This window comes from Pleuronectes platessa, chromosome 14, assembly GCF_947347685.1.
Source record: "Pleuronectes platessa chromosome 14, fPlePla1.1, whole genome shotgun sequence".
Taxonomy (NCBI): domain Eukaryota; kingdom Metazoa; phylum Chordata; class Actinopteri; order Pleuronectiformes; family Pleuronectidae; genus Pleuronectes; species Pleuronectes platessa.
In genome coordinates, this window is record NC_070639.1 from 3088518 (window position 1) to 3116435 (window position 27918).

Here is a 27918-nt window from a genome sequence, read left to right on the forward strand (position 1 = left end):
TACTTTAAAATGTATCACCTTTGTTACGTTTCTGTAGTATCCTGAGATCCTTGGAAATCTTTTCATATTTTGGCTTAATTTTCTCAGTGGGAGAAGGTGGAGAAGCATCGTCAACCATAAATTAAAGTTTATGATTCCTCATAGTGAAAAATTCCAGTCTTACTCAAATTTAGAAAAAGTAGAGATTGATGAATACTAAATAAACTGTAATTCTTGGGTAATTGAAATTAAGTGCAATTAATTATAATGAAAATTGTTATTTTTGTTAACTGTTCCTAATGCTTCTTAGACACAGTGAATTTTGGTAATTTAATAACCAGCTGCAGAGTTTCACTTTCTTCGGATTTATTTTATGCAGTGGTGCATATACACAAGAATATGTTAGATATGAAAAAAGTATGCGATGAGTTCAGAATCCAAAAAGTTTTAAAGTCAAGGTCTACGTCAAGTTTCCTGAGCTTGATTGTTGATGTGTGTTTCTGTTGTTGGTCCGTTGAGAGTTTTCTGCTGTTTCATCCACATGGCTGCATACAGACCTCCCTGGAGCAGCAGCTCCTCGTGTCTGGATGAAACAAGAAAATGAGAGGAACAACACAACAAAGAGTAAAAAAACAGTATTGCTTTTTTCCTTCAACATGGAGTGCGTTCTGCTCCGGTTTGTGCACAAGAAGCTGGATCTTTTGCAGCATTTTGAACAGGAGTATATTGATTTTCGAAACCTGCTAATTTGGTTCCCAGTTGCACCATGGTATATAGTAAATGGTTTTGTATTTATATAGCGCTTTTCTAGTCTTGATGACCATTCAAAGCGCTTTACATTACAGCGTTACATTCCCCCATTCACACAAACATTCATGCAGTGCATCTAATCGCAGCACTTTGTTATTCTATGGGGGGGCCATTCAGGGTTCAGCACCCTGCCCAAGGACACTTCGGCATGCAGATGGGTCAGACTGGGGATCGAACCGCCGACCTTCACGTTGGAGGATGACCACTCTACCCCTCAGCCACAGCCACCCATGAGTCCAAGAACCAAAGCTAAGTTGGTGGAAAAGTTGGTCAATGTGAATCTCTAGCAGCACGTAAACTCTTGAGACATCCAAACATTCTCCAGTGAGGCTGGTTCTGAAAATGGAATTTCTCCGGCCAGCCCCTTGTGAAACCTCAGCACAATGTAAGAACATCCCCAGGATTCACCGGGAGTGAGTTGCTGTGCTGATGAAAGTGACACATGCAAAAATGAAAAAAAAAAAAAGGAATTTTATAACCCAGGATGAGGCAAAGACATAAACGTTCAAAACAGACAAAGATGTCAAGAAAGTTTTTGTGGATAAGTTTTGACGCCGGTGTCGATGAGCCGTTATGTCCTGGCCTTAAAGAAACTGTAGATCCTGGAGCCTGACGTTTAACTGGATCAACTCCAAAATCGAATCTTTCCCTTCCACATACTTCATGGAAATGAGTTTTTGAGTAATTCTGCTAATTGAAGGATTGAAGGAAATGTGGAGCAGGCGGAAGAGGACGTGGGTCACTCATAATGTCTTGTGACACCAGAGCTGCGTTAAGAACAAAGTTTAGCTGTTTAAAATCTTCTTGGAGACTTTAACCAACTTTACTATGAATTAATAAAACCACCAGTCTGTGACTGTCTGGACTGCAAGATGGAGAGAGAGAGAAAGAGAGGGTCAGAAATTAAATAAAAAACAAATTCAGGAAGTAGAAAGTGATGGAAATGCGGAGATGAGATGATAGAAAAAAATTGTTCAATCGGAGAGTAAAAAAAGAGGAAGGAGAGAAAAGTACGTAAACCTAAGACTAAAAATACTTTCACACTGAAGCAGAAACATTCTTGTGAGAAGACTTAATCACAGAATTTTTATTTCATTGTTTAATTTATCTTCTCATTGAATATCGAATGACAAACACAGGCATATATAAAAGTAACAAACACTAAATAAGGTTTCTCTTGACTGAAATCAAACCATTTTCATAAATTAACTCCAGAAATGATCTGGCAAATTGGGTCTCGACATTTTCTGAAGTTTGTTTTTCCACAAATAAAGAAGCAGCAGGAGATTGTCCGGGTACGACTAATTCACAGTGAGCCCAGGTAGAGCAGCATGAGGCAGGACATGACGTATAAACTCTGCTATGGCATTTCCCCCACATTTTGCTTGGGGGCTGACAGGAAAAGTTCCAGAAAATGTGAGGAACAACGGGCTCGGACATTTGAGTTCTTACTTAAAGCCCCTCCCCAAAATTTCTTGAGAATATCCAGGGTTCAGTTCATGTCTGAAAGCAGCCACAGTTCAGGTGAGCCTCAGATTAAAGGTTTAAAACTCTTTAGGGATGTGATCTATCGAAAACCATAGTTGTGGTTTGCTGCCCAAAAGTGGACAAAAAATAATATATATATTTTTCAGGTGTATCGTTGGAAGAACTATTTACAAACATCTTTTTTGGATGCGCGTTGCTTTCACACATAAAGAGCGTTTTTCAGAATTAGCCGGCTCAGACTGGATGGTCCATGTAGGACTTAAGGTAAACCCAGAGGACAGGATGAAGGCTTTGGCTTACGATGCACCCCCACACTTTGAGGCACACACTGTGTGTAGTCCGACACCGGAGGTTATATGGGCCTGTCCTGTGTTTACATCACAGTGTCAATCAAAAGATGAATGGTTTTCGGATGGTTTGCCTTCCACCTGCCTGCAGGGTTTAATTGTGTTCTGCTGCGAGTGGTGGTTTAACGCCAGCGTGCATGTGTTTGTACTGCTCCAGATGTGACCACCTCATCTCCTAGGTGTGTTCCTCACTGATACCGTGCTGTCCTTTGTGTGTCTGTGAAACAGTGTGCGAGAAAGGAAGTCTTCGTAACCAGCTCCTATATCAAAAGATCTTATGCATCAGCAGGTAAGTGACAGCTCCCCTGTGTGTGTGTGATGGTCAATCAGCCTCTGGGGCTGAGATGGATATCAGAAGGTTTAAGGGTCACACAGTCAAACACAATCTGAGGTTTTGATCAACCGATAACAAATTTGCAAGCACTTAGGACACACAACAACATTTAGGTGTCTCTCTCTCACACATACACACACACTCACGGGATGGAGGAGGAAAAAAACATCCTTACCTTCCTCTTTCTGCTACGTGTCCATTGTGAACCACCAGGATCTGGTCTGCTCTGACGATGGTGGATAACCTGCAACATCACAATCACAGAGTTTTTGGGATGGTAGACATGCCAGATACCCAAATGAACGTGTAGAAGCACTACAAAAGTGGAATTTTCATAATATGTCCCCTTTAAAGCAACAAAACAAACGTTATGCTTTTTAATTTGAAGACAACTTGCCAAAGATACATATTGCAGTGAAGGAGCTACACATTTATATATATAAATAAATGTGTAGCTCCTTCAGAGCAATGTTCCCATGTTCTGAGATTGCAGCCTCAAACAATGACATTTTATTACAGACATATTTAGAAATATTCTTTAAGACAAGTAAAATGTCACAAAAGTTTACGTTAAAAACTTTTATACAGTCCGCTTCTTTACAGTGCTTTGATCATTTTCGAGAAATTCCATAGGTGCCATAGGTTGGGAGGAGAGGGATGAGGAAAATGATGAAATGGGAAAAGAGGAACACATCTAAAGAAAGGAAGAGCAGTTAATCCCAATGTGTGGTTAGATGTTAAATATACTCAGATGCCCTATAAAGGTAAAATACACTTATTCCTCAGTAACCACTCACAGGAACATACCAACACACTCACACAGCTGAGGACGTCGCTCAGGGCTGGAGAACTCTGAATGAACCTCTCTGTAAATTATTAAAGTTAATATTTATAACCGTGCTCTGATGAGAGTCTGATTAAAGCCACACTCAGCGATCTGAATGGTTCTCAGGGACGGACGCAACTTCGCTCCGGTTACCAAGAAAAGCTTTTCCCAGGTGCACCCATGAAAGTTTTCAACAGATGCTTCATCTTCTCGATGATAAATGTACGAATATGACATCTTGGAATCTAAAAATAGTATTTTTGAAAACTGAAGGGAACACATCGCAATGTTCCCCAGTTGATGTTACGCTCGTATGAAGAACCACCCCAAAAAAAGGTCTCTGCAAACTGCTGAATGCCACTTTAAAGCTTCAGCAGAGCCGCCACTCTGCTTTAATGTCATCGAGACCATCTTTGGACGTCCGCCTGCTCAATATTTGATAGAAAGCCTCGGTCACAGGTAGAATTATCTCTCTCCAGAGAACGCAGATGTCAATCTTGTTTTTTTCTCCTCTCATTCAGGCGTTTGAGCAAGAAAAAAAACATCCAATGTGTTTACATGCAGATATTTTATTGAAGGTAGAGTTCATGTCCTGAGTTTAGGTTTTGCAAAAATAAAATTATTTGTTTTAGAAGGTTTCTAACCTATGTTCAGGGAAGTGGAAGAATCTGCTGACGTTTTTAAAACTGCAAACTGTTTCTAGTTTTGTCAACATGCTTACCTCAGGTCTGAGCATTTGCATTTTGATGATAATGGAAATTCAGGGGAATTCATTTAAGTTTAAAGGAGACAAATTATGTTCTTCCAGTGTTTCTTTCCTCTTGTGTGTTTTAAAGGTTTTTCGTGATGTATAAGTTCTGCAAAGTTAAAACCCATAAGGTTTCCCAATAGTATATCTGATAGTTCTGCATCATCGTGATGTTAAGTTTTTACACAAACCGTATATGACACAGTGAGCTTGATGCCATGTTCAGGAGCTGGTGCAAATCCATCCAATAGATGAGGGTCATGACCTGCCTGCTCTGTTTGTGTGTGTTTTAATTTTATTTAAGACCCGACTGAATCAGTCAATAAAAACAGATCTGTTCCAGACTCCATCTGCTGCTGCTATTTAAAGATTAAGAAGCTGCTGGATCAAAGACTCTCAACATATAATCAACATGGAGGAGAGAGACTTACACTGTACAACAAACAGTTAATTAAAGAAGGAATGTAATTATAATCACAGCAAAAATTCATCAACTAAATCATTAAGTGTTTTTGGGACAAATTATAAGTTGAAAACTGAAACAAACTCATTTATTTGATGCCAGTGTTAACATATTAAGTGAATACAAATCAAAATATTTTTCCTCAGATTTGTGTGATAATGTCAAAGTAACAAGAAAGTTAAGTTAATCAAAATACTAATGTTGGTTACAGAGACTCAAATATCTAAATAAATTACCTACATTTTCAGTAACCTCAAGTTTAAAGGAGATGGAGACATTTAAAGTGTTGGTGCCACAATGTTTGCTGAGATGTATATCTGAGTCACAGATGACGAGTCCCAGTCCACATCTGTAACCAGTGTTTGTATGTGTGGCTCAGAGTTTCCATACAGGTGTAAAAACATGTTTGTTCTTTCAGCGTGTCTCAGGGAAGAATGTTCCTTTAACTATTAGGTGCAGGACTCTTACAATTACCCTGGCTCATGCTTCAAAATGTGTGAAAATGGTTTTCAATACAATCAGGTTTTGAAACTGGCAATGGAATTGTATATGGGAGGGTACGACTATGTAATTAGACTTAAAGTGGTAACTAAAACTTAATTCGGACATAAACACTGCAATTTGAGCCTAATTTTGGGGATTCAATGAGTAGATTCTCCCAAAATCAGTTTAATCGGGACTCACTGCGTCAGCACGAAATAGCAGAACACAACAGTAGTAAATGTATAGTAGTTTATGGCTGGAAGCAGCTGCACAGCAAGAAAGAGAAAGTAGGAGATAAAGTGGTTACTACTGTATCAGACTGTAGCTAGAGAGCAATTTACATTATAGTAGCCTCAAACTTAGTTATCTTCCTTTCTACAAAACAGCCAAACCAAATGGCCCCACGTATTAACAATCTAGCTGTGTCTAAGACACTTATGACCAATGCAGCCCGTTTCCACATGGTTAGCATTGTTGAGAATAAGACACCGGTCCGAAACTGGTCCAGAGGAGCCAATGCAACGCGCAGTGTAAGCAGTCAGGTCATGTCAGACAACCGAATCTTAGAGTGAGCACATTGTGAGCTTTAATAATAAATAAATACAAATATATAGATATATAACTGAACCCATAGCTGCTACAACATTTACAGATCCTGTGGCCTTGTTTATTTTAGCCTTTTGCCAAATTAGATCCTAGGCCACCTTGTGGCAACTCTGGGCTCAGCAAATCAGAATGTAGGTACATTATTAATGATTATTAATTAATTATTAATTACTTCTGCCTAAAGCCCATGTTGCTGGGACAGAAATAAAATTGTGGCAAAATCAAATCAACGCTATTTTTAACACCATCACAGAATGTTTGTCACAGTGTTTAACATGTTCAGACAAAAGTTGTTAAACCTTTGTTTTGGTTGTTTTTGTTTTATCAGTCCTTCTTCTAAAATGTAACCTTTTCCTTTTGACCAGTTGATCAAATGAGTCAACCTGGTTCAGTACAATAGAGACCATGGTTTAGTAATGTCAGTCACAGAACAAGATAAACGAGATCCATTGTGTGGAGTAAGTGATGAAAACTGGGTCCTTGCAGTGATGCAGGCATCAGCTCTGTAGGCTGCTTCACTCCTGATGTAGTTTAGTGTCTGCGATTGTCAGAGCCTTTCAAGTCTTTTTTCAAAATCACTCTGACTGATGAACGAGTAGACATCTGTTTCTTTTACTTTTGTTGACCTGTCATCACCTGTCATCCTCCAATCAGCTTTCCCTTTAATCTCTCCATCCTTCTCTTTGTGTGCGCTCTAATCCTGTTTTTCTTTCACCACATCCCACTTTTCCTTTCATCTTCTCTATTCACATTTGGTTTTCCTTTTCAGTTCATGTCCTGTATTATCATGGCTGTTACCATATTGTAACAGACCGTTGACATTTTTTAGAACAAGGGATAGAAACCCATGGCCAGTTCCACATTGTACAATGTGCTTGTCTACAATAAAAGAGGGACTGTAACAATGGTATGACTATGAACACAATATAACATACTTCACTAGTTACCTCCATTTATCAGTTCTGATCAGTTAATAAGGTTGAGCTCAATATTCTTCAGACCACAGATCACAACATCCTCACTTCATTCTACTAAGATTTTAATTGGCATTGCTATCCAGTCATGATTGAGGCAAAGATCCACAGATAGCTCTTGTTGAAAATATTGCAAAACCCGTACAGTCCTTTGAGCAAAGCTGAGTTCCTGAATTTGGTGCAAATACATCTACAGATCCTGTGGCCTTGTTTGCTGTCGCCTTTTTGCCAAATCTGATCCTTGGCGCACTTGTCAACTGTAAGCAAAAGCTAAGCTACATTTTCACATTACTAATGTGGTGATTCCAGACAAACACAGAAGTCCAGACATTTTCCTAAAAGGACAGTTTGTGAGAAATCAAAAAAAGGCTGCACCACTCGCCTGAACGTTCCAGATGTTTTCCTGTTGTTGTAAACAAGTCTGACCAGGACAATCTCCTGCTGCTTTCTTCATATGTGACGAACAAACTAAAGAAACTATCTGGACCCAATTTTGCTGAAGTTCTCCAGAGTGAAAACAGCTTTTCTGTCCTATTAGAGAATTCAATGATAGTCAAAAAGTAACTGCTCAAGTAAAAAAAGGGAAACCTATAAAGAAGCTTAAGGGTCATGAATACAGAAAGCAAGAGTTTGTCTTCCTTATGAGACACATCTTCATATCATGTAATGTCACCTGTGTGCGACCACTATAGTCGTCCTGGTGATGCAGACCTTGGCCAGTGAAGCCTGGATGTTCCTCTCAGTTTGGGTGTCCAGTGAAGAAGTGGCCTAATGGAACAAACACAGTAAAATAATACAGTAAAATGAATCACTGTTGTTGCAGGAGACACCACAAAAAAAGAACCGCTCCGCAATTAACTGATAAAATGTGTGAATTCACGACTGCTTTATGTCTTTGTTGTTTAGCATGTCGTGTAATTAGTTCTCTTGTAAAACAAAAGTAGATCTAGCACTTAAAGAATTTCCTTAGTGAAGAACGCTTAAATAGCTCAAATTGGACACAAGACTTTTTTTAATGACGCAGTGGTGGAGACGGCAGTTACAGCCAGACATGGTCGGAGATGTTTATAATTGAAATCAGGCTGAGATGTACAGAGGACTTTACATGGAACACTTGAATAAGTTTCTCAGCTGTGTGACTTTTATTATCGAAAATATCTTGAACAGGGAAGTTAATGCCCCACTGTGACCTCAGCCACTGGTTTGAAACTTTGAATTGGTCATTTTGTCGGGAGCAATCATGTTTTTTCTAAGACCAGAAGTAACCATATTTGAAAAACACGGGTCGAGGCCTGCACGCCAACCTACACCTGGCACCTGCACCCATTGGACGCTGCTAGCTGTCACCACACAGTGATTTACGATCTATTTGACTTTAAATGGATCATAATTTACAAAATAAACATCAGCTGTATTGAAGAAGACTTGAAACTAGAGATTGAGAGATAAACTTCTGAGGAAAATGTTGTAGAGTAATTTTATCATATACTTCTATAGAAACATCTAGTGTAGTCGACCTCTGCAGGTCGTTCAAGAGAATACAGGTGTCAGTCACTTCCACATTGGCTTCACCTTCTGCAGCCAGAGTCTACGTCCATCTTTAAATACAGTCGATATAAATAGGTGCAAGTGCTAACCCAAGTTCTCTTTCATTGAGAAAAAATTAAAGATTTGTCAGGAATAATGGACATTGACCTGGAAATTAGTGGAAATACTTTTTGACCGTTCAAATCTTCTTTAAGAAGCTGTTGAAAATCCTATATTTGAAGTGATTTATTTTATGTATCTTGCCCCCTCACCTCATCCAGCAGAATGATCTGAGGCTCCTTCAGGATGGTTCGAGCAATCGCCACTCTTTGCTTCTCCCCACCACTGAGCTTCAGCCCTCGCTCGCCCACCTCCGTGTCATAGCCTAGCACAGCACCCCAAAACAAAGTGAATTGGCAAACACAACACAACTCAGTAAAAACAGGTACATTTTTACAATTAGCATTTAAACACACCACAAACACACCGTGGCCTGACCCTGAGGTAGCTCCAGTATTCTGTTGTGTATGTCAGCAGCAATGGCAGCTCCCTCCACCTCTTGGTCGGTGGCTGAAATTCGGCTGTAGCGGATGTTGTTGCCAATGGTGTCGTTGAACAGAACCGTATCCTGGGGAACCACGCCAATGAACGACCTTAGAGAAGACAGGTGCACCTGAGACACAGCAAGGAAAATGAGGTAGAGAGTTATTGTAACATTACACTAGTCCTGAAACAATTAGCTGGTTATCCTACTCCTAATCCTTAATTCTTATGTGGATTGGAGAGATGTATGCATTTAAACTCTGTCTTTTCAGGCGTTAGTGCCGACAGTCAGTGGCCGGAGTCGTTATGTTTTCGTCCTTTCTTGAGAACATGAAATCTCAGGAACACCTCCAGGATATCCTTTTTATTTTGGTATAAATGTCATTTGGACTAACACACAAACTGATTAGAATTAATAGGTCAAAGGTCAAAGTCACTGTGTCCTTACAAACCAGGTTTTTGGTCAAAATCTCAGGAAAAGTTTGGAGAAAAAAGAATTTTTTCAATTACAGGACAACGTTCACTGAGATTCACAGATTAACTGATTCGATTTGGCCTCTTGAATATTATTTCTCAAGTCTGCCTTCAAGGAATTTCTACAAATTTGAATCTCTCTTGGTTTTTCCTTATTTTTCAACGTCTCTCCCTCTCTCTCTCGCTCACATACACACTCGCACGCACGCACGCACGCACGCACACACGCACACACACACACACACGCACACACACACACACATACTCAAAGCATACATCTACATAAATGTTGCATGACTAAATTCATCCTATACTATATAATGCATGCTGCTCCAGGTCACAGATAGTACACATGTCTTAATGTAATTCTGTGCTCTCTCTTAGGCTCCAATGCACAGAATTGTTTGTCCTTTATCTTTCATACAATTAAGAACTTTAATTAAAACTTGGGGTGGGTAAAATTGAATAAGTTGGGGTTTGTTCTAAGAGCTGAGAGAGCACAAATCTCGAGATTTTTTTTTCAACCAAAAGTGGCTGACTGCAGTAGGGCAATAAACACCGTCTCTCCTATGTTAGCGTATGGGACATGGACCAAATGTCATTTTTGCTAGTTCTTATCACGCGTGTTTTGTACAATGTTACTAAGAATCGGCTCCATTCCCTGATCCCTACTACACAGACTTTGGGTCCTAATGTACAAGATGGCAGCATTTTTATTCAGGACATTTTTACTTTAATTTGGTATAGTGTGAGGAAGTGGAGACGAGGAGATTATGATTTGATTCCTATTTGTCTGACTGTCTGCAGAATAACACAAAAACGGTGTTCTTGGTGCAGGGGTGGTTATTGGTCAAGGAAGACCTCATAAACTAAATAATTTTATAAAAGCAGACATGTGTAGGGAGCTGATATTGATTTACAGGTGAAATTTGGTGTGGATCTGGATGTAGATCTGGATTTGGTCAATCCAAATAAGTACTGTATGGTAACAAATATTCCTTTCAACTATATCATTGGATTTATATCTTCCCTGTGATTAATGTAAACAGTTTGCAGAACATTTCTGTGTACCATTCGGTTTTATATGTATCTAGTCCTAATACATATAGCCGTGGAGGAGGAATGCGTCCACTATGTGTCTGTCCAGCTTTAAGATTGAAACCGTGTTGAAGTGAATCACAAAAGGAGCTGCTTTGTATTTTCTCCTCAGTTGCTGGAAAGGACTTCTTCTGTCTGTGTTTATTAAATCTATCGTCACGTCATCAGGATCAATTCTGATTGAAATAGTTAACATTTGACTAGAAGGAACGAGATGATATGAAAAACCATCACACACTGTAGGATTTAACCTCATTGTAATGTTAAGAGCAGATGAGGCAGATCATACTGACATCAATATGTTGCATGTGTCCAAACGAGTGAAATCGTTGTGAGGTTTTTCCTTTGTTCACAATAAACCTCTCAGCATCCTATGAATTTTGGCTCCTTCTCCTCCAGATATAATTTCCTGTTTTCCTCGACTCTCAGGTCAGTTTGCAGAACTTTTGAGTCTTTCCTGTGGAAAGCTTTCCTCCGCAGCCACAATACAAATTCCATTTCCTTCACCAGCTTGGTCTTGGCTAGTAATCACTCACTTTCCCCTAATTTGATCTTTGCTGCTCACTTTTGTAATTTCTTCCACTCTAAAACAACGTCACATCTGTTTTTGATAGAGGCGGACCTGTAGCACCGAGTGTTATAAAAGGAGAAAGACACAGATGTAGAAGAAAAAAAGGCAAAAGGGGAAAACCAAAAAAAAGAGAAAGGCTTTTAATGTTTATCATTGAAACATGACATCAAAAGAGGAAATGTGAGTGTGAGGCAGCTGTCCTTACTCACATGAGATAATGACCGTCATTAAAGTTCATCTGTGAGATGATGTAGAATTTATTTCTTCAACCCTCCTTTCAACAAAATATGTTTTTTATCAGCTGCTTTGCCAAATATTTTCAGCAGTAAAAACAGTTACTCATAGAGAGGAGGTCGGCTGGATGGTTCTGCACTGAGTTCAAACACAACATAATGACCATAACAAGCTGAGGATCATGACAAATTATGGTCTGTCATGTGCTTGTGTTGACTCTTTTAACACTGACCAAGATCGCAATCTTACCAGATGATTAAAGGTTTCAAAAATAAACTTTTATAAAAAGGTATCAAATATGAGGTCAGGTGAATATCATGCTCTATCTTTAAAGACACGACGACAAAGTCTGGCCATACATCACCTAGTGATGTATGGCCAGCAGAGACATAGGCTTTTGTATTTGTATTTTATTAAAATGTATTTATAATAAGGTTTATAGAGAAACTAAAATATCAAGTCTCTATTACATTTATTTTTGTCATAAGGGTTAGATAATATAGTTATTTCAGCTACACATGACATCTATTGCAGTTTGTCCTTCCTGGTAGAGGATCCCTCTCATGGGGCTCTCTCTGACTTGTTTTTGGTAGTTTTACTCTTGTTGAGGGTTAAGAACAGAAGATGCTGCACCCTGTTAAGATCTTTGAGAAACATTTTGATTTGTGAATATGGGCTATACAAATAAAATTTGATTGATGAACTTCATCCACAACAGAAGTACCAAACGGATGCAAGATAAACGAAGCAACCATCTTGTGTATGCGTATTAATATCAAGTCTATTCCAACCTTTAGGAATCATTACTACGTCTTATTATGTGACTCATGGACAGAGCCAAACAGGATATTTCCAGCCATTGTGTTCTAAGTTACCTCTCTGAAAGAAAACAAATATTTGTCTATACAACTATTAATTAACAGGTTGGCAGTATATTCTGTGCCCTTGTGTCAAGTTCTAATGATTCAGCTTATAAAGCTTCATAAATAGTTGATTGCCTGATTACTCAGCTGACCAACAGGAAGGTGTGTCATAAAATAACAGGAAAGCACGAGTAGTTATGAGCAGTGCCAACATGTTGAAAGCAGCTAAGCAGACATTTTATCACCTAAAATCAAAAAAAGCAAACCTGACTGGCACCTTAAAAAAACACAAACAGATGACTCATTCAGTAACTGCCCGTCAGCGTTGGGGTCAGCATAACTGGACACGTCAGAGCTGCATCACATGTGGCAGCCATATGCCCATACAAACAGAATGGCACAGGACAGACCCCTCCCGAGGTCTGAGGGCCTGAGCTGAGTTCACTGTGTTGCACAAGTTTGCAGCAAAACTAACATGATCCGAAGAACAAGAAGTATCCGTGCTGATAAAATGAATGTACTTCAAACCGATAAAGGTAAATCTCTGCATGTCTCGGTAGTTATGAAGGAGGCAACCTTTTCTTAGCTAAACAGGACCTAATGGCGAAGCAGCTCAATCCAGGACTGAATATTTGGTCCAAACCATGGTCCAAACCCACTTAGATTTTTCAGTAATTATCACGTTATTTTTTTCAATCGAAACACAAATAGAAATGTAAAAGTAGTGAGAATGCTACAGCTAGTCCAGAGCCAGGCTAGCTGTCTGTACCAGCTTGCAGTTTCCATGCTAAACTGAGCGAATTGCTTGCAAGCTCGAGCTTTATTCTACAGAGAAATGTTGAATTATTTCTTTATCTGTAAATAAAAACTGATAATCTTTGGACTTCTGCTCAGATACTAAATGCAATTCGTTGTACTTGCACAAAGACATTCCAGTCAATTAAAATCTAAAGATTTTAATTTAATTTGCATCCAGTGACTCTTTGAAATAAAGTTGTTTTGAATTTGAATTGAACGGCTACTGTTGCACTGTTATACTGAGACTGATACTTTTCCTGAAAGTTCTTTTGATTAAAAAAGTGTATGTCACATTGGAAAATGTGGTTAACTCCTGTGGACATTCTATTTCTCTAGAATTCCTGTTTCAGTGTCGAGTATTGTGGCACCAAGCTTTGTTCTTGGGCATCAAAACTACATTTTTTCTGTCTTGACAACACTCAGTGTACTCAAATACATACCACACATATTCTGTTTTAACCACATGAGCATAGTTAATACAACTATAAGGCTGAAGTACTTGCTAAGACGGACGCAGTTTTATGGAGTAGAAATGGCCGACGAGTGCTTTGATCTTGAGACGTTGAAAAAAGTATTTACAGAGTACAACAAGTGTGGTGGATTTTAATGCAGTGACAACAGGCAATGTGTCAAACAGATGTGTAAAAAAACCTGCTGGGATGATAATCAGAGTTCAACATCCTCCCCACTGTCGCTCCGTTAAAGAGGTGAAACTTTACGCCCACCTGCTAATCAAAAGGTAATTTTTAATAATTCATAATTTTAAACATTTAGTTTTCTTTATTTTATGTAATTTTCTCATTTTTTCCTCTTTGTAATTTCCATGTTATGTTGGTATGTTTTCATCAGGTGGGTTGGGCCTTTCGTGATTTTTTTCGGAATTTAATTGTGATGCTTCACAACAACAGAATCATTCGGCAGAGGAAGAGGAGGAGTTTTACCACTTCTTTCTCTTCCTCCTCTCTAAATAAAACCCTGTTTGATAAAGAGTCTGATTCAACTTTAAGAGAATTCCTCATGTGCATATATGTGCCTTGATTAAACGTTCCTCCTGCTGTGTAATTACAAACGACGTCCTCGTAATCATCACCAGCCTCTTCATCCCAGCAAGTATGTTTGTGGTATGAAAACACGTGTACGTGTGTGTGTGTGAGAGAGAGAGTTTTTGTACAGTTTGGATTTTATTGGGACTTTTGGCAAATCATAAACAGAGATACTTCAACCACAGTGACAATAAATGGGCTCTCTACACACACACGCATACACACACACACACGCATACATACACACACACACAAATACACATACACACATACACACAACACACACACACACACACACACACACACACACACACACACACACACACGTAGTGTCTGGACTCGTTGCTGCATTATTTAGGAACCTTTTACTATGATTTATTCACAGTGTGACTGTGGCTCACACACTTAGTCCAGCTTTGTGTGTGTGTGTGTGTGTGTGTGTGTGTGTGTGTGTGTGTGTGTGTTGTGTGTGTGTAAGTGTGTGTGTGTGTGACTGAGAGAGAGAGAGAGAGAGAGAGAGTGGAAACACAGGGAAAGTGCAAGTCAAAGTGCGCAGGGCTAAACCTGGAAACAGCAGATAGAAATACGACCAGAAATCAAGAAGAGGGAAATAAGCTCATTTGTTGATACCACTGTTAAAAAAGACTGTAAAGAAGATGGGTCTCCACTTTCTCCCACTTCCCAGAAATGAAGCTAAAACATCCCGATATGAACGTTACCATCTTGTGGATTTGAAGCCAGAGTCTGAGCAGTGTGGATCGGAGATGGAGCCACGGTATGGAGGTACCGTCAATACACTTTTTATATAATCAAATAACTGATCAAACTGATCAGAAAAATGAACATTTGAACAAAAATCTGTGTAATAAGAACTATTTAAAATGACTGAAACCATCTTTGAGAAAAATCTGCTTTGACTTTTTTGTTTTGTGCAAATCCCATCTGCTAACATGGAAGCAGGGCTTATGATCTATACTGCAGCCACAATTCAGGTGGCGATCGATTCGGGAGCGATCTGTGATCCATCTTTATAAACAGTCAATGTAACGAACAGTGTGTGTGTGTGCGTGTGTGTGTGTGTGTGTCTGTGTGTGTGTGTGTTTGTGTGTAAGTAGATACCTTGGAGATGTCCTGCCCGTCTATGCGGATGCAGCCACTCTGAGGGTCATAGAATCGGAACAAGAGACGTAGGATGGAGCTTTTCCCTGATCCAGATGGACCAACCTGCAAAAACACACACACACGTTACTGGACAAGACATCTCGACTTCCGTGTGGTGTCTACAACATGTGTCAGTCTGCCGCATTTCTATTGAATTTAAATGATTGGATCACCCAAACCAGATAAACAAATGTCCTCACTAATTTTACAGCATTGTGGTGTTTAACTACCTATAAAGATTTGGTTCCATGATAATTCACAGAGGGCATTTACTTAAATACTGTGGTGAAGTACCTTACTTTAATATTTCCATTTTCTGAAAGTTTATACTAAAGCATTTCAAATTCTTTTTTAAAGCTGTAATAATCACGTGTTTATAGTTATCATAAACACACGACAGGCTTATAAAATGCAAGCACACTGTTTAAGATTAGATCAAGGCTGTGGTTTTAATATTGTAGTTTTACATTTTTGTATTTTACCCCTGTCAAGAATCTCTTCGTTAAACAGTAGCTGCAATGAAAATATTTGATTAATCTGTGCAAATTTCCAAAGACAGAGGTTTGAAAATCTAGGAAATAAAACCGAAAAAGACACCACCAGAGACACAAAAAGGAAAAAACGTGATGCATTGGTGGAAGTGGCCTGATAAAGAACACTAAAGAAGCAGAGAAGATAACGTACCAGGGCGACCGTCTGCCCCGCCTCCACCGTGAAGGTCACATGTCTGAGAACCTCCATGCTGCACACAAACACGCACATGTGGATATGGAAAAGAGCGACAGTCAGGATCCAAACAAACTTTATTTAAACTCTAATTTTGTGGATTAGAGAAAAGTCAAGACGGAGCACAAACATTTCAGATATAAAAGGTATCCTTTCAGGTTCAGAGTAAAAATGGAGAAGGCAGTTCTTCTCTTCGTCTTCGTTCGTCTTCCACTGTGAAATAAAGGCCAGTGCACACAGGAGGTCAGCCGAGTCTCCTAATTAATAAAAGTCAATGTGTTTGTCAGGGTGTCAGTCATTCTGCAGACAGCAGGCGACCATGACCAGCTGAGCTTCTTCTAAATACAGAATTCAACTGCTGCTTCTCGTCCTTATTAATAAAAGACCGTGGAATACCCATGAGTATTTCGTATGTGCCATTGTTGCTGAACATGTAAAATGACAGTAAAAAACAAAGTAAAAACAAACCATCCAGTGATGCATTATCAGCATCAAGCTATTTCTTTATGTACAATCGAGACATGTCTGTTATAGAAAGATGGATTTGGGCTATAGACAGATTCATTGTTGGCTACACACCCAGGTACGTAGTTGAAACAGACTCTGTCAAACTCCACCTGACCTGCTGTGAGCTGCAAGTCCTGTGCATCCTCCGCATCCAGAACCTGGGAGGAGGAAGAGGAGGAGGAAGATATTTAATGCAAATCAGTCTCAATTCAAGCAGAAGAAGAAATTTGCTCAAACACTCTTGTTTCTGTCATGTCGGCGCCAAAGCTTTGCCTGGTCGCTCATTCTAAACTTTGGAGACAAGACAGCTCGCACAGAATGATGGAAAGTTTGAACATATACAACGACAAAACTTGTGCCCATTTGCTGATTTGGTGAGTAAAGATTATTCGTTCAGTTGATTAAATTGAAAGCAGCGAGCAAAGTGAGGTTATAAGATAATAATAATTTGTTTTGACACGTTATGTATCTACTTCTATAGATATAAGGACATTTTTATGTATTATAAGTATTTGCCATCAATGAAAACTATTAAGTACAGTGGCCCTGAGACCTCAACGCACTGCAACTTAAGAAAACACAAGCAAGTGGACAAAACACAAGCCAACTAAGAAAAACATCACACAACACAACACATAACAGAAACGCGCTGCACATACAGAAAACGATAATGGAAGTGTTTCCAGAGGACATCTAAAAGTGATGGACATGTCCACTTGTTGCTGCCGCAGTTTGAAGTTGTTAAAGCCGGTGTCTGTCAGTGATCTTGGAAAATTTGCTAAACTGTAAACGTTTTAGGTTTATTTTTATAAATAATAATAATACAAATTTATTACAGCAGATGTATCCTGTTAACCCTCTGAGACCCACTGGGATTTATATAGATCTCAAATATCATGTTGTCTTTTGAGCGTCATGACTCCTCAACGGTCTGAGGGCCACCTTAATTACGACATATTTATATTATTACAGTTGTGTCACTGGGGGACATTAAGTTGTTGACACCACAGACATTATTTAAAGATGGACGACAGGACCACTCCCCATTAGAGAAGCCAAAGTGACTCGAGTGTCACCCTAGTGGCTGGCTGCAATATAGATCATAAACCCTGCCTCCTCAATGTTAGCAGATGAGACATGAGCTACACTAAAAAGTCAAAACATAAATATATTTTTCTCAAATATGGTTTCTGTCATTTTAGGTAGTGTTCATGTTTCTAATAGTTGTGATTATAGTTTGATGATATAAAAACTGGGTGGAACATCATGATTGAGAGCTGAGATGTGATGAAAAACCCTAAGCCTAACCCTAATCATGCTTGTGAATGGTCTAACGCATGTATCCGTGGGACATTGACACTGCGGTCTCCATCCACCTGTATTCACAGTCTATGGTTGACACATACATCTGCTGAATGCCATTTTAATACCCTTTATAACATGATATTTCTTATAAATATGAAACACATGGACCAAAGTTGATGATTTCTCTTCCTGACCTTCTCCGACTCCCCCGACCCCCCGCGCCTGCAGCTTCCCAAGCAAAAGAAAAGAGGCTGCTTTGTTTTTAAGGTGCTCTAATGCTTTTGTTTACATTCATGTGGCTGTTTACCATATCAAGGGCCTGTGAATGTAGGAGCCTTTAGTGAGGAAGGCAGAGGACGCCTTTTCCCACAGAAACGCACACACACACACACACACACACACACACACACACACACACACACACACAAACACACACACAAACACACAGACATACTCACACACAAACACACACACGCACACGCACACGCACACGCACATGCACACACACACACACACACACACACACATACAGGCAGACTGTGTACACGCACAAATACACACAAAGTCACACAAAGTCACACACAAACACTTGTTGACCTCCTAATCCACTGACCTCTGCCTATGTGAGTTTCTCTGTTTCCATGCACACAGACAGTGTAACTCTGAAAACGTTTCTAATTTTAGCTGAATTAGGACATTTGAGTTAAATTATCTTGCTTATCAAAAATGTTGCTTGTATTGTATTTAATATCCTAAACTGTTAATACAAAATAGCAATAGCATTAAGTTACTATTAATGCTGATAAATAAATGATTAAATGACATCAGCGACAACTTTTTATTACCTTATTAACATTATCTGATCTTCCTTTATAATTATTATTATTCTAAAATATATATTTGTACACTGGCATTAAACATATGACCAACATATTGATCTTATTATATTCAATATAATTAATTAACTCCAACTGAGCTCTCTGCACTAACTCGGTCCAGTAAGAATGACAAGTTTGTGACTCACCTCTTTCTTTTCCGTCAGAAGCGCCAGCATGTTCTCCATGTCAACAAATGAACTTTGAATCAACCTGCAGAAACATGAAATGTACAATCAAGGTCATAAGTTGTACTAATAGTATAAAGAAAAAACAGAAATATAAAAATAGTTACATTCATTGTAGGTGCAGAAGTAGACAATGAAGTGGTGTATTGGGAGTAGTAGTATAACATCTTTATTTCAGATAAAAATATATTCGTATATATAAACTTAGATATAAATTAAAGCCTTCAAAAAGCCAATTCATTAACGCGGAGAAAAATAATAATAATAATAATCATTTCAATTTCAATAGGGCCTCCCACCGATTTCGGTGCTCGGGCCCTAATTATTTACTCTTTACTCACTGTGTTGATAGGTTGTAGCCACGCAAATATAAATCATGTACATTTTTTATTTAGTTAATATTAGTAGTTTGAAAAAACCAGAGTCATGCACTGGGACTTGAGTTACAAATCTGTGTCAAATTCCTCTGTCATTTTGAAAACTATGAACACTGTCTAAACATTATTTAAATTATGCAGAATTTAGGTTCGTGTTTAGATGTGTAACATGGTAATTTGCCTCTGGTCCTGATTCTCTCATCTCACCTGTAGTAGGTACCAAACCAGTTGAGGGGGGTGTACAACTGAATGATGTAGGTCCCAAACAGAACATAATCTCCAACCTGAGGGAAAAGGAAAACACTGAATAAAAATGAACCTGCAGAACATCATCGATAAATAAATGAACCTCTGACTAGCAGAAGCTTCTCACATATGTGAACCAGCCGACAACATTAAACTTACTTCCTGTATATGTTTGTGTAAAGCGGATGGAGAAAGTAACACCATAGTAGGTGACCTAATTTAATGTGTCCTCAAAAACGAACAAACTGCAGCACTGCAGATAAAGATGTTAGTGGTCTTTCGAATTTTATAATTGGAAGATAATAAAAACCTTTTTCTGTTGATCAGGGTCAAAGGAGCTGCGATGAATCGACTGATTCAATGTTGAAGGGCCAAGTCCAAGCCTGATATTTCTGTCATGTCCAGGTCCTGATGATCCCTGAGGTCTGTGTTATTGAGGTCAAGTCCAGAACACAGTGGTCACGTCCTGGGTCAATGTTTAATTTAGAGAGGTTATGGTCGAATTGCTCGTCACTGTCAAGTCCACGTTATTGTGGTTGTCTGAAGGGCAGCGTCTCGGAAATCATGTTCAAGTGACGAAGGGCACTTCGTCCAAGTCGTCACAGTCAAGTCGAGACACAGACGTCATGTCTGAGTCATTGTGGTTTTCTGAGGTCGTGAGTCATGTCCAAAAGTGAGTGAAGTTCAATGTCTGAGTTGTAACCTCTTCTTCTGTTTATTTGTTGGGTTTTAAACAGAGAAACAAAGACGTGAAGTTTTCAGGACCAAATTATTGACTCAGGACAAGAGCAGGTTGGTGCAGAACATAGTTAACAAAAATCAGAAACTGAGAGAACATAGAGCAAGTTAACTTCAAGGAAGGGAAGAAACATATAAAGTGAGGAGGAGGAGTGAGAGCTTGAAGGATACATGTGTACCGAAGGCAAGTGAAACACATGCAGACAATCACAAGACCGATAAACAGGAAGTAAAAGAAAATCAAGAGACGCACAAGGTGAGAAACTTCAAAGTAAAACTGGAAGTAGCATCAGACAGGATCTAAAAGTTTGAAAGTCACTTTAGAGTCCCTGACAATTGTGGAAAATAATCAAAATAACAAATCGAAAAAACATCAAAGACATCAGATATGATGAAATAAATTTAAAGTTTAAAATATTCTGTTGTGTGCAGGTAAATTAGGTTTTCAAATCTGTGTAATTCAATTAATGCAGATATTTTCAGCCAAAAACATAAACAGGTTTATATAATAAAGCCTTGTGCACATCCACAAGTATCATCCTTTATCTTTTTGTAACCTCTACATGAGGAGGTGGGACTTAGAGATCCTGTTTTTTTATTTTTGTATCTTCTTCACCTAAACTCGTACCTGGAACTGTCCATCAGAAACCAGGTGGGAGCAGAGCAGTGATCCAGCGAGCAGACCTGATCCTATGATGATGTTCTGGGTTTGATTCAGCAGAGCGAGCGATGCCGAGCTCTTCCACTCACACTGCTACAAGACACACAATGAATGAAATGAATGAATGAATGAAAATGATTTGGTTGATGATGTTTCGCTTCACCTGAAAAACACTAGCTTACTTGATACTTGAGAATGGCCTCCTCAAAGCAGCAAACCTCGTAATCCTCTGCGCTGTAATATTTCACCTGTGAAAATAAGCTGCTCATCAATTGGATCATTAACAATCTAATTTAAGATTCGACTCTTTTCTCAACGAGAAATAAATCATTATGACAAAGATGACAGAATTATTGTTTAGAGAAGTTTTGCAGTGTGTTACCGTCTCAAAGTTGAGCAGCGAGTCGACGGCTCTGGACTTGGCGTCGTTGTCCTGAGTGTTCATCTCTCTCCTGTATTTCGTCCTCCACTCTGTGATCAGGATGGTGAAGGCTGCAGATACAAAGCATCTGATTCCCGTCAGTCCGAAATCACAAGAGTGTCAAACTTCACTCGTATACAAGTACAAATTGATTTGGTGCTGAATAATTATTTTCCATGGTTAATATTTTTATATTTTGTAAGAGGCAGAATTTATGTAATTCAATAGATAATGGAGTTAGAAAAACTGAGGAAAAAGTTAAATTTTATGAAACTTTGGTGAGATAATATTATCAAATAGCTTTTGGATTAAATTTAGAAGGCTGCATTTGTTCCCTGATGCAGCAGTGCTTCAAGGGTCCTGGTGAAAGATGTCTCCATTTCGTTGTCATGTTTTCTCTGCTGCTGTTCTGATGAAACCATCTTGAACAGAAGAAAAATGTAAGAAACAAACCCAGTCAAGCTCATACAGTCCCAACACACACTGACTCACTGAGGTAAAGAACCATGCAGGTGAATACGATGAGTCCAAACCAGACATTGAAGTAGGAGACAAAGTAGACGATGGCGATTATGATATCACAGATGGTCGGGAGGATGCTGAACAGGATGTAGCTGAAGACAAAAACAATCACAGGTTATTACTCGCCAGTTAGACAAGTGAATCTCCATCAGCCTCTGCCTGTCCAACCTCAGCAGGTTGTTGATGGAGGAGGTTCCTCGGTCGACGCTCCGCAGCACGTCCCCGGTGCGTCTGTCCAGGTGCCAGCGCAGAGACAGGTTGTGCAGGTGAGAAAACAAACGCAACTAAAGGTATTGAAGGAGAAAATAGGTACTCACTTAGACAAAGGTGAGGCATTTACATCTGAATACATTCAAATAAATGTTTGGTATCAGGCAGCATTTCTGAGTCAGGAGGGAAAAGAAGTGGCACCTGGACGCCTCTGCTGGTGAACTGCTGAACTCTGATCCATAGAAACTGACGAAGGTTACTGATGAAACCAGATGTGCCTACAAGGACAGGAGATAGGATGCTCATAAGTACAGGCACACAAACACACACACACACATACAAACACACACACACACACTTTAGCTATTATGATATGAACACACACTTGTGCACCTGCCCCTCCGCCTTGCAGGAACTTGAGCAACGTGTAGATGCAGACAGTGGCGATCAGTGAAGTCCATCCGCCTCCTGAGGAAAGTTCATTCACTGCGCACACAAACACACACACACAAACACACACACGCACACACACACAAGGTAAATTAATTTGCAAACTTGCAAGCTTATTTACATGATCTCTGATTAGCATGTTAAATCTGATTTCACTCTTTCTTTACAATCACAATTTCATTTCTGTTACAGAGTGAGACAGTTACAATTGCACTGTATATATATTTTGATTGGTTAAATTATATTACATACTTTCAATAAACATATTGGGACCTCTATATTAACTAATCTTTTGTTCTATTTCCGTAAAACTTTGCACTCAAAGTCACATTAACCCATCACTAAGTCTTTCTACATACCGCACTTTTTCTACCAGACAACATCCACACTTTGATGGACAAGGAGGAGCAGGGATCAAACCACTGACATATAGTACAGCTGTTTCCCGCTCTAGCCCTTGGACCACATCCATCCTGGGCTCTCAGCACCTTTATCGCCAGTGATCATATGCAACAACTACCTTCTTTTCCTGTCATATGTTATTTTTCGATGTTGCATGTGTTGTGTTGCACTTTGGTCCATGAGATTTAATTCTACCTTTTGCTTTTCATGAGGATGAATGACAATAAAAGTAAACTTGAACTTTGGTCTCTGTTTTTGGTCTACACCACCTCCCGAGGGAAACATGTGACCCTCTGCTAAATGATCCACCGTGGTCACCAGCGGGTTTTTGACTACGTCTTTTGGCTGGACAAAAGCATTTAATAGCTTATTTTAAACTGAAAACATTCAACACTTCTGTCACATTTACATTTACAGGGCAAATATTATACTATAAATCCACAACACTGTATGAACCAAGGTCAATGGTCTGGTTCTCACAGATCAAAAACATCCACAGACACTCACAGACATTCACACACTCCCCTTTCTGCCACACACACACACTCTCATTCACATTCATTACCATTTTGTACAAGTGCTGGGAATCTGTTGGAAAATGAATAAAGACAGCGACAGAGGAAGAAGAGAAACAGAAGATCCAGAGACAGAGAGAGAGATGTGTGGAAAAAAGACAGCAGAGAAATAGAAAATAAGATTCAAAAGAAATTGCTTAAATGTGTGTATTCTATACTCTTCAACTTTCTTCTGTTTTGTTTTCAGCGGGGGGGTATTTTCAACTCTTTGGCACTGGGTTCTGGAGTCTGAGGGGGGGAGGCGGGGTCGGACCCAGAGACAAAACGTCCGTTGTACCGGTGTGTTAGTGCCAAGCAAAAAGGCTGCTAATGCTGGCTAAGCATGACTGGCAGGAGGGGTGACCTCCCAGAAACCCTCTGCACACAAACACACACTCACAGACACACACAATCACACACACTCACACTCTCAACAACCTCCCCCCACCTCTGAAACCTCTTCCACGCCTTCCTCATCACACAAAGCAGCACTCGGCCTCAGCCCTGGCGAACACTTTCATGTGGCTCCAAAAGCCAAATGGCCAATTTTGTCAAAGGGAAAGTGGCTGAAGACAAACTGAACGCTGACTTCCTCTGAAGTGGAGACTTCTGGGTCGTTGCCTTGTGGCGAATGCTGCCTTGCTTACAAAACAGCGCACAAAAGACCCCCCCCCCCCCCGTTGTGCACTAACTCATCCTTCATATGTTTAAATGAACTTGATTCCTCCTTAAATCGTTTCTAAGATCCAACAGAGCTGGGTTGTTTAGATTAAACCACAGTCTGGACTGTTCTTCAGTTATGGTGAGAAGCGATGTAGTTATGTTTAGTTTCAGTGTTGGCCCTACAAACACAAATACTCTATGAGTTACAGTCCAACAGGTTGAACGCACCTGCTGAAAATGAAAACTTAACCTACCCCAGATAGTCTGAAAACATTTGCCTTGTTATTAAACAATGAATGAGTTGTTTGAGCTCTCAGGTCGTTACATCTCCAGTTTCACATTTTATGTAAAAGAAAATATAAAGAGGATTTCCTGGTCATGTGCTGAGATATTCTGTCAAAATAAAAGACCTTTTGAAACTAAACAGTAAAACAGGGATTCTGTATTATTTAGTCTTCAGTAAAATTGAGATAAAGTTATTGTTGCCATATGTCAGCACCAATCAACAGAGGTTAACACAGCTTCTTAAAACAAAAACACAAACACAAAAACATAAAATAGAAATTAATAATAATCAAAAAAACATATAAATCAAATCAGTGGGATTCAATTCTATTAAATTACAAAATATTTTCATGGCTTTTGGTTTTATTTACATTTAAAATAACTCATATTAATGATGAAATAGAGACAAATAAAACCTGTGCTGACAAATATGGACAAATCAATCAAAGACACAGTGAAACAAGCCCCACTTTAATAAATGTGACCACACTACCACCTAGAGTTTTGAGAACATAGTGCAACTGTCCAGCTTTTGTTGTTCTGTTGCTTTGCTTTATCTATGAACTAAACGATAAATCAACATTAAACACATGAATGTTTGTGTTCGTCAGTCAATTTTGAAATTATATTAGAAAAAATATTTAGTGTAAACATTATTTCCTTCATATTAAATCTATTTATCTATGCTTACATTTGTCTATCCGAATGAATCATATTTTGTTTTTTGACATTTAAACAGTGTTATGTAAATGGTTTTGGTTTTTTGTATTTATATAGCGCTTTTCTAGTCTTGATGACCACTCTAAGCGCTTTACAGTACAGTTTTACATTCACCCATACATTCATACAGTGCATCTAATCGCAGCACTATGTTATTCTATGGGGGGCCATTCAGGGTTCAGCAACTTGCCCAAGGACACTTCGACATGCAGATGGGTCAGACTGGGGATCAAACCGCCGACCTTCAGGCTGGAGGACAACCACATTACCCCTCAGCCAGAGCCGCCCAAGGGGAACCAAGAAGAATCAGGTTCTCTTTGTGTGCTAGTTCTTACCGATGTTCTTGGAGTAAACTGGCACCAGCACATTAACCAGACGCTCCGCCGCCAGCAGGCCCACACACAGCAGCACGAGTCCCTGCAGTGCCGCAGTGCCTTTGGGCCAGACATACGGCAGCAGCAACGTCAGCTTCCTCCCAAAGCCTCTCCAGGCAGAGGGCAGATGGGAGGGGGAGGGAGGGGAGCAGTGCTTGATCTGAGGATGGAGAAAGAGAAGTCAGAGGAAGAATGTTAATGTGAGATACACAGGAAATATGTGGTAACTTTATACATTTAGTATTATTTTTAATTATGTAGGTTTTTAATTTAAGCAATGTTTCCTGTTTTGTTTTTGTGAATCCGATTTTTTACGGCACCAATTGAACCAGACTTCACTTTTTGTCTCAATGGGCAAAAGTAGGAACCATAAAGATGGACGACAGGACAGCTCCCTCAAGGTAAAACCAAATCACATTCATCGCCCCTTAGTGACTGGCTGTACTAAAGGTCATGAATATAGCAGTAGTCTATAAAGTCTATATAGTATAAACATTCCTGCCCCCTCTGTCTAAAGAGTAGAAAAATTCTCACTTTCAGAGAGGACCTCCGGAGAATGTCCATACTTTGGGTCCGGACTTTCTCTTGGAATTTGCTTTCGGCCCTATAACAAAAGCTCTCTTGATATTGTCTTTGGTATTTTCTACGTGAGTGGCTCAACTTCTCCATTCTTAGATATTTCTATTATTTAGTTTACTCTTTTAGAAACGTCATCAACACACCCAATTGCTCGCGGTGAATCCTGCGGAGGACCCGGCCTCCTGCTGTGTCTTATTTGGACATTCTGCGACTTTATACTCAGGGGCTGGCAGGAGAAACTCCTTAGAAAGTCCAAAGCCTCTCAATCAGACATTTGCATGTCTAGAGATTCTCAGGAGGTCAGTGCATGTCTGAACGCAACTAAAAATGTATTCATATCATAGGAAAAAAAATAGGGTCTTTTCATTTGCATCCTAACATCCGAGCTGACTCAGGGCTTCTCATCAGACTTCTCAACAGACTTCATCAGAGTATAACTGAAGATGTGTAAACTAAATCTGATGTTTAAAATTAGTTAAGTTTGAGCTTGAGCTTCAGCAGTCATGAGCCTGACATACGCAGTTGTTTTCCAGAAGATTCAGATTTGCTCTTTACTGTCATGAATTAGTTGCACTGAGGCGTTTTGTGTCTGTGTGTGTGTGTGTGTGTGTGTGTGTGTGTGTGTGTGTGTGTGTGTGTCTAAAATGAGTTTACAGCCAAACTGATTTCAAGCTTCCATTGTTTGTCTGGAATGTAACATTTTTCAGATATCCATTGAATCAACAACTTACCTCCACATCAACAGCTTCTCTTTTTCCACCTTGTCTGCTCTTAACTCCGAAGTTTTCCATCTGATTCACTGGCAGGTTATAATGTGCCCTAAACACACTCGGTCACTTCTGTTCAAACAGCAAACTGAACTGACCACAGGATTATAAATATTTCATTAACCGAGGCTGAGCGTTCAACCTGCTGCTGTGACGGTGTTCAAACGCAGCCAGAAAGAGTGCACACACAAACACACACACGCATGCAGGCACTCATGCACACACACACACACACACAGACACACGCACACACAGACAGACACACACACACACACTTGTGTTGTGATTTGAGCTTTGAGTTTAAAGTAGCTGTTGTCAGCATTTTGCTTTGTTGTGGCAGTATGTATGTGTGTATGTGTATATGTACTTCTATCATTGTGGGGACCAGTTTGTCCATTCAACTTTCAAAAGACTATTTGGTTTCAGCTCAATGTTTGGTCTCCACCGAGGGAAACATCTGGCTCTTTAGTTGTTTACTACAGAGAGTTTTTAGAGTTTACAATAAAAGAGCTGTCAGCCTGAACTGAAATAATAAAGTTGTGGGTCATATTTATCATTGCAAAAAGGGTAATGAATAAAGAATGTTAAAGCTGCAGGTTTTGTTAGTCTACACTTTTCTGTCTCTGCTTCATGTCTCACATTTCTAAGTTGCGTTAAAGAAAGAACTCATTAACCTTCATTTAGAAAATCTACAAAGTTGTTCGGCTCTACAAGAACTGAGCTAAAAGCTTAAATCCAGATAAAAAATGTGTAAGTGAACATGTTCACGTTCTTTGATAATCCTACTGAACTCAGTAAATACTCTGAAACAGGATTAGCAGTTTGTACAGTCTTATTTAAATCACATGGTTTCTTTCAGGGAGGTTGAATAGATGATGTGATAAATCAATCAGATGGTCATTTCAATTGTATCATTAATGTAGAGCTTATATCTCAAACTCATGAAGATCAGTCCCCTAAATTTGCCTGTTTTTAAAT

At 39.4% G+C, this 27918-nt stretch overlaps 1 protein-coding gene across 1 annotated transcript; it reads right to left on the bottom strand.

Annotated features, from left to right (window-relative positions):
* Positions 1-444: 444 nt before the first annotated feature.
* abcb6b (ATP-binding cassette, sub-family B (MDR/TAP), member 6b) lies at positions 445-26964 on the bottom strand. The gene is made up of 19 exons (XM_053440298.1): positions 26905-26964; positions 25556-25754; positions 22540-22632; positions 22348-22424; positions 22105-22220; positions 21907-22028; positions 21376-21485; positions 21176-21241; positions 20961-21086; positions 19556-19632; positions 18933-18996; positions 16676-16761; positions 16055-16112; positions 15329-15433; positions 9084-9258; positions 8858-8970; positions 7732-7826; positions 3134-3202; positions 445-562 (listed from the first exon to the last, which is right to left on the bottom strand). The coding sequence occupies exons 1-19, from the start codon at positions 26962-26964 to the stop codon at positions 445-447; spliced, it is 1929 nt and encodes a 642-aa protein (XP_053296273.1).
* Positions 26965-27918: the final 954 nt, after the last annotated feature.

Coding starts and splice junctions, on each gene's coding strand:
- abcb6b (XM_053440298.1), bottom strand. CDS start 26,964: ATGGAAAACTTCGGAGTTAAGAGCAGACAAGGTGGAAAAAGAGAAGCT. Junction 19,633..20,960: donor TTTCTGATGGACAGTTCCAG/GTACGAGTTTAG, acceptor CTTTTCCCTCAG/GTTGGAGATTATGTTCTGTT. Junction 3,203..7,731: donor ACTATAGTGGTCGCACACAG/GTGACATTACAT, acceptor GTGATGTTGCAG/GTTATCCACCATCGTCAGAG.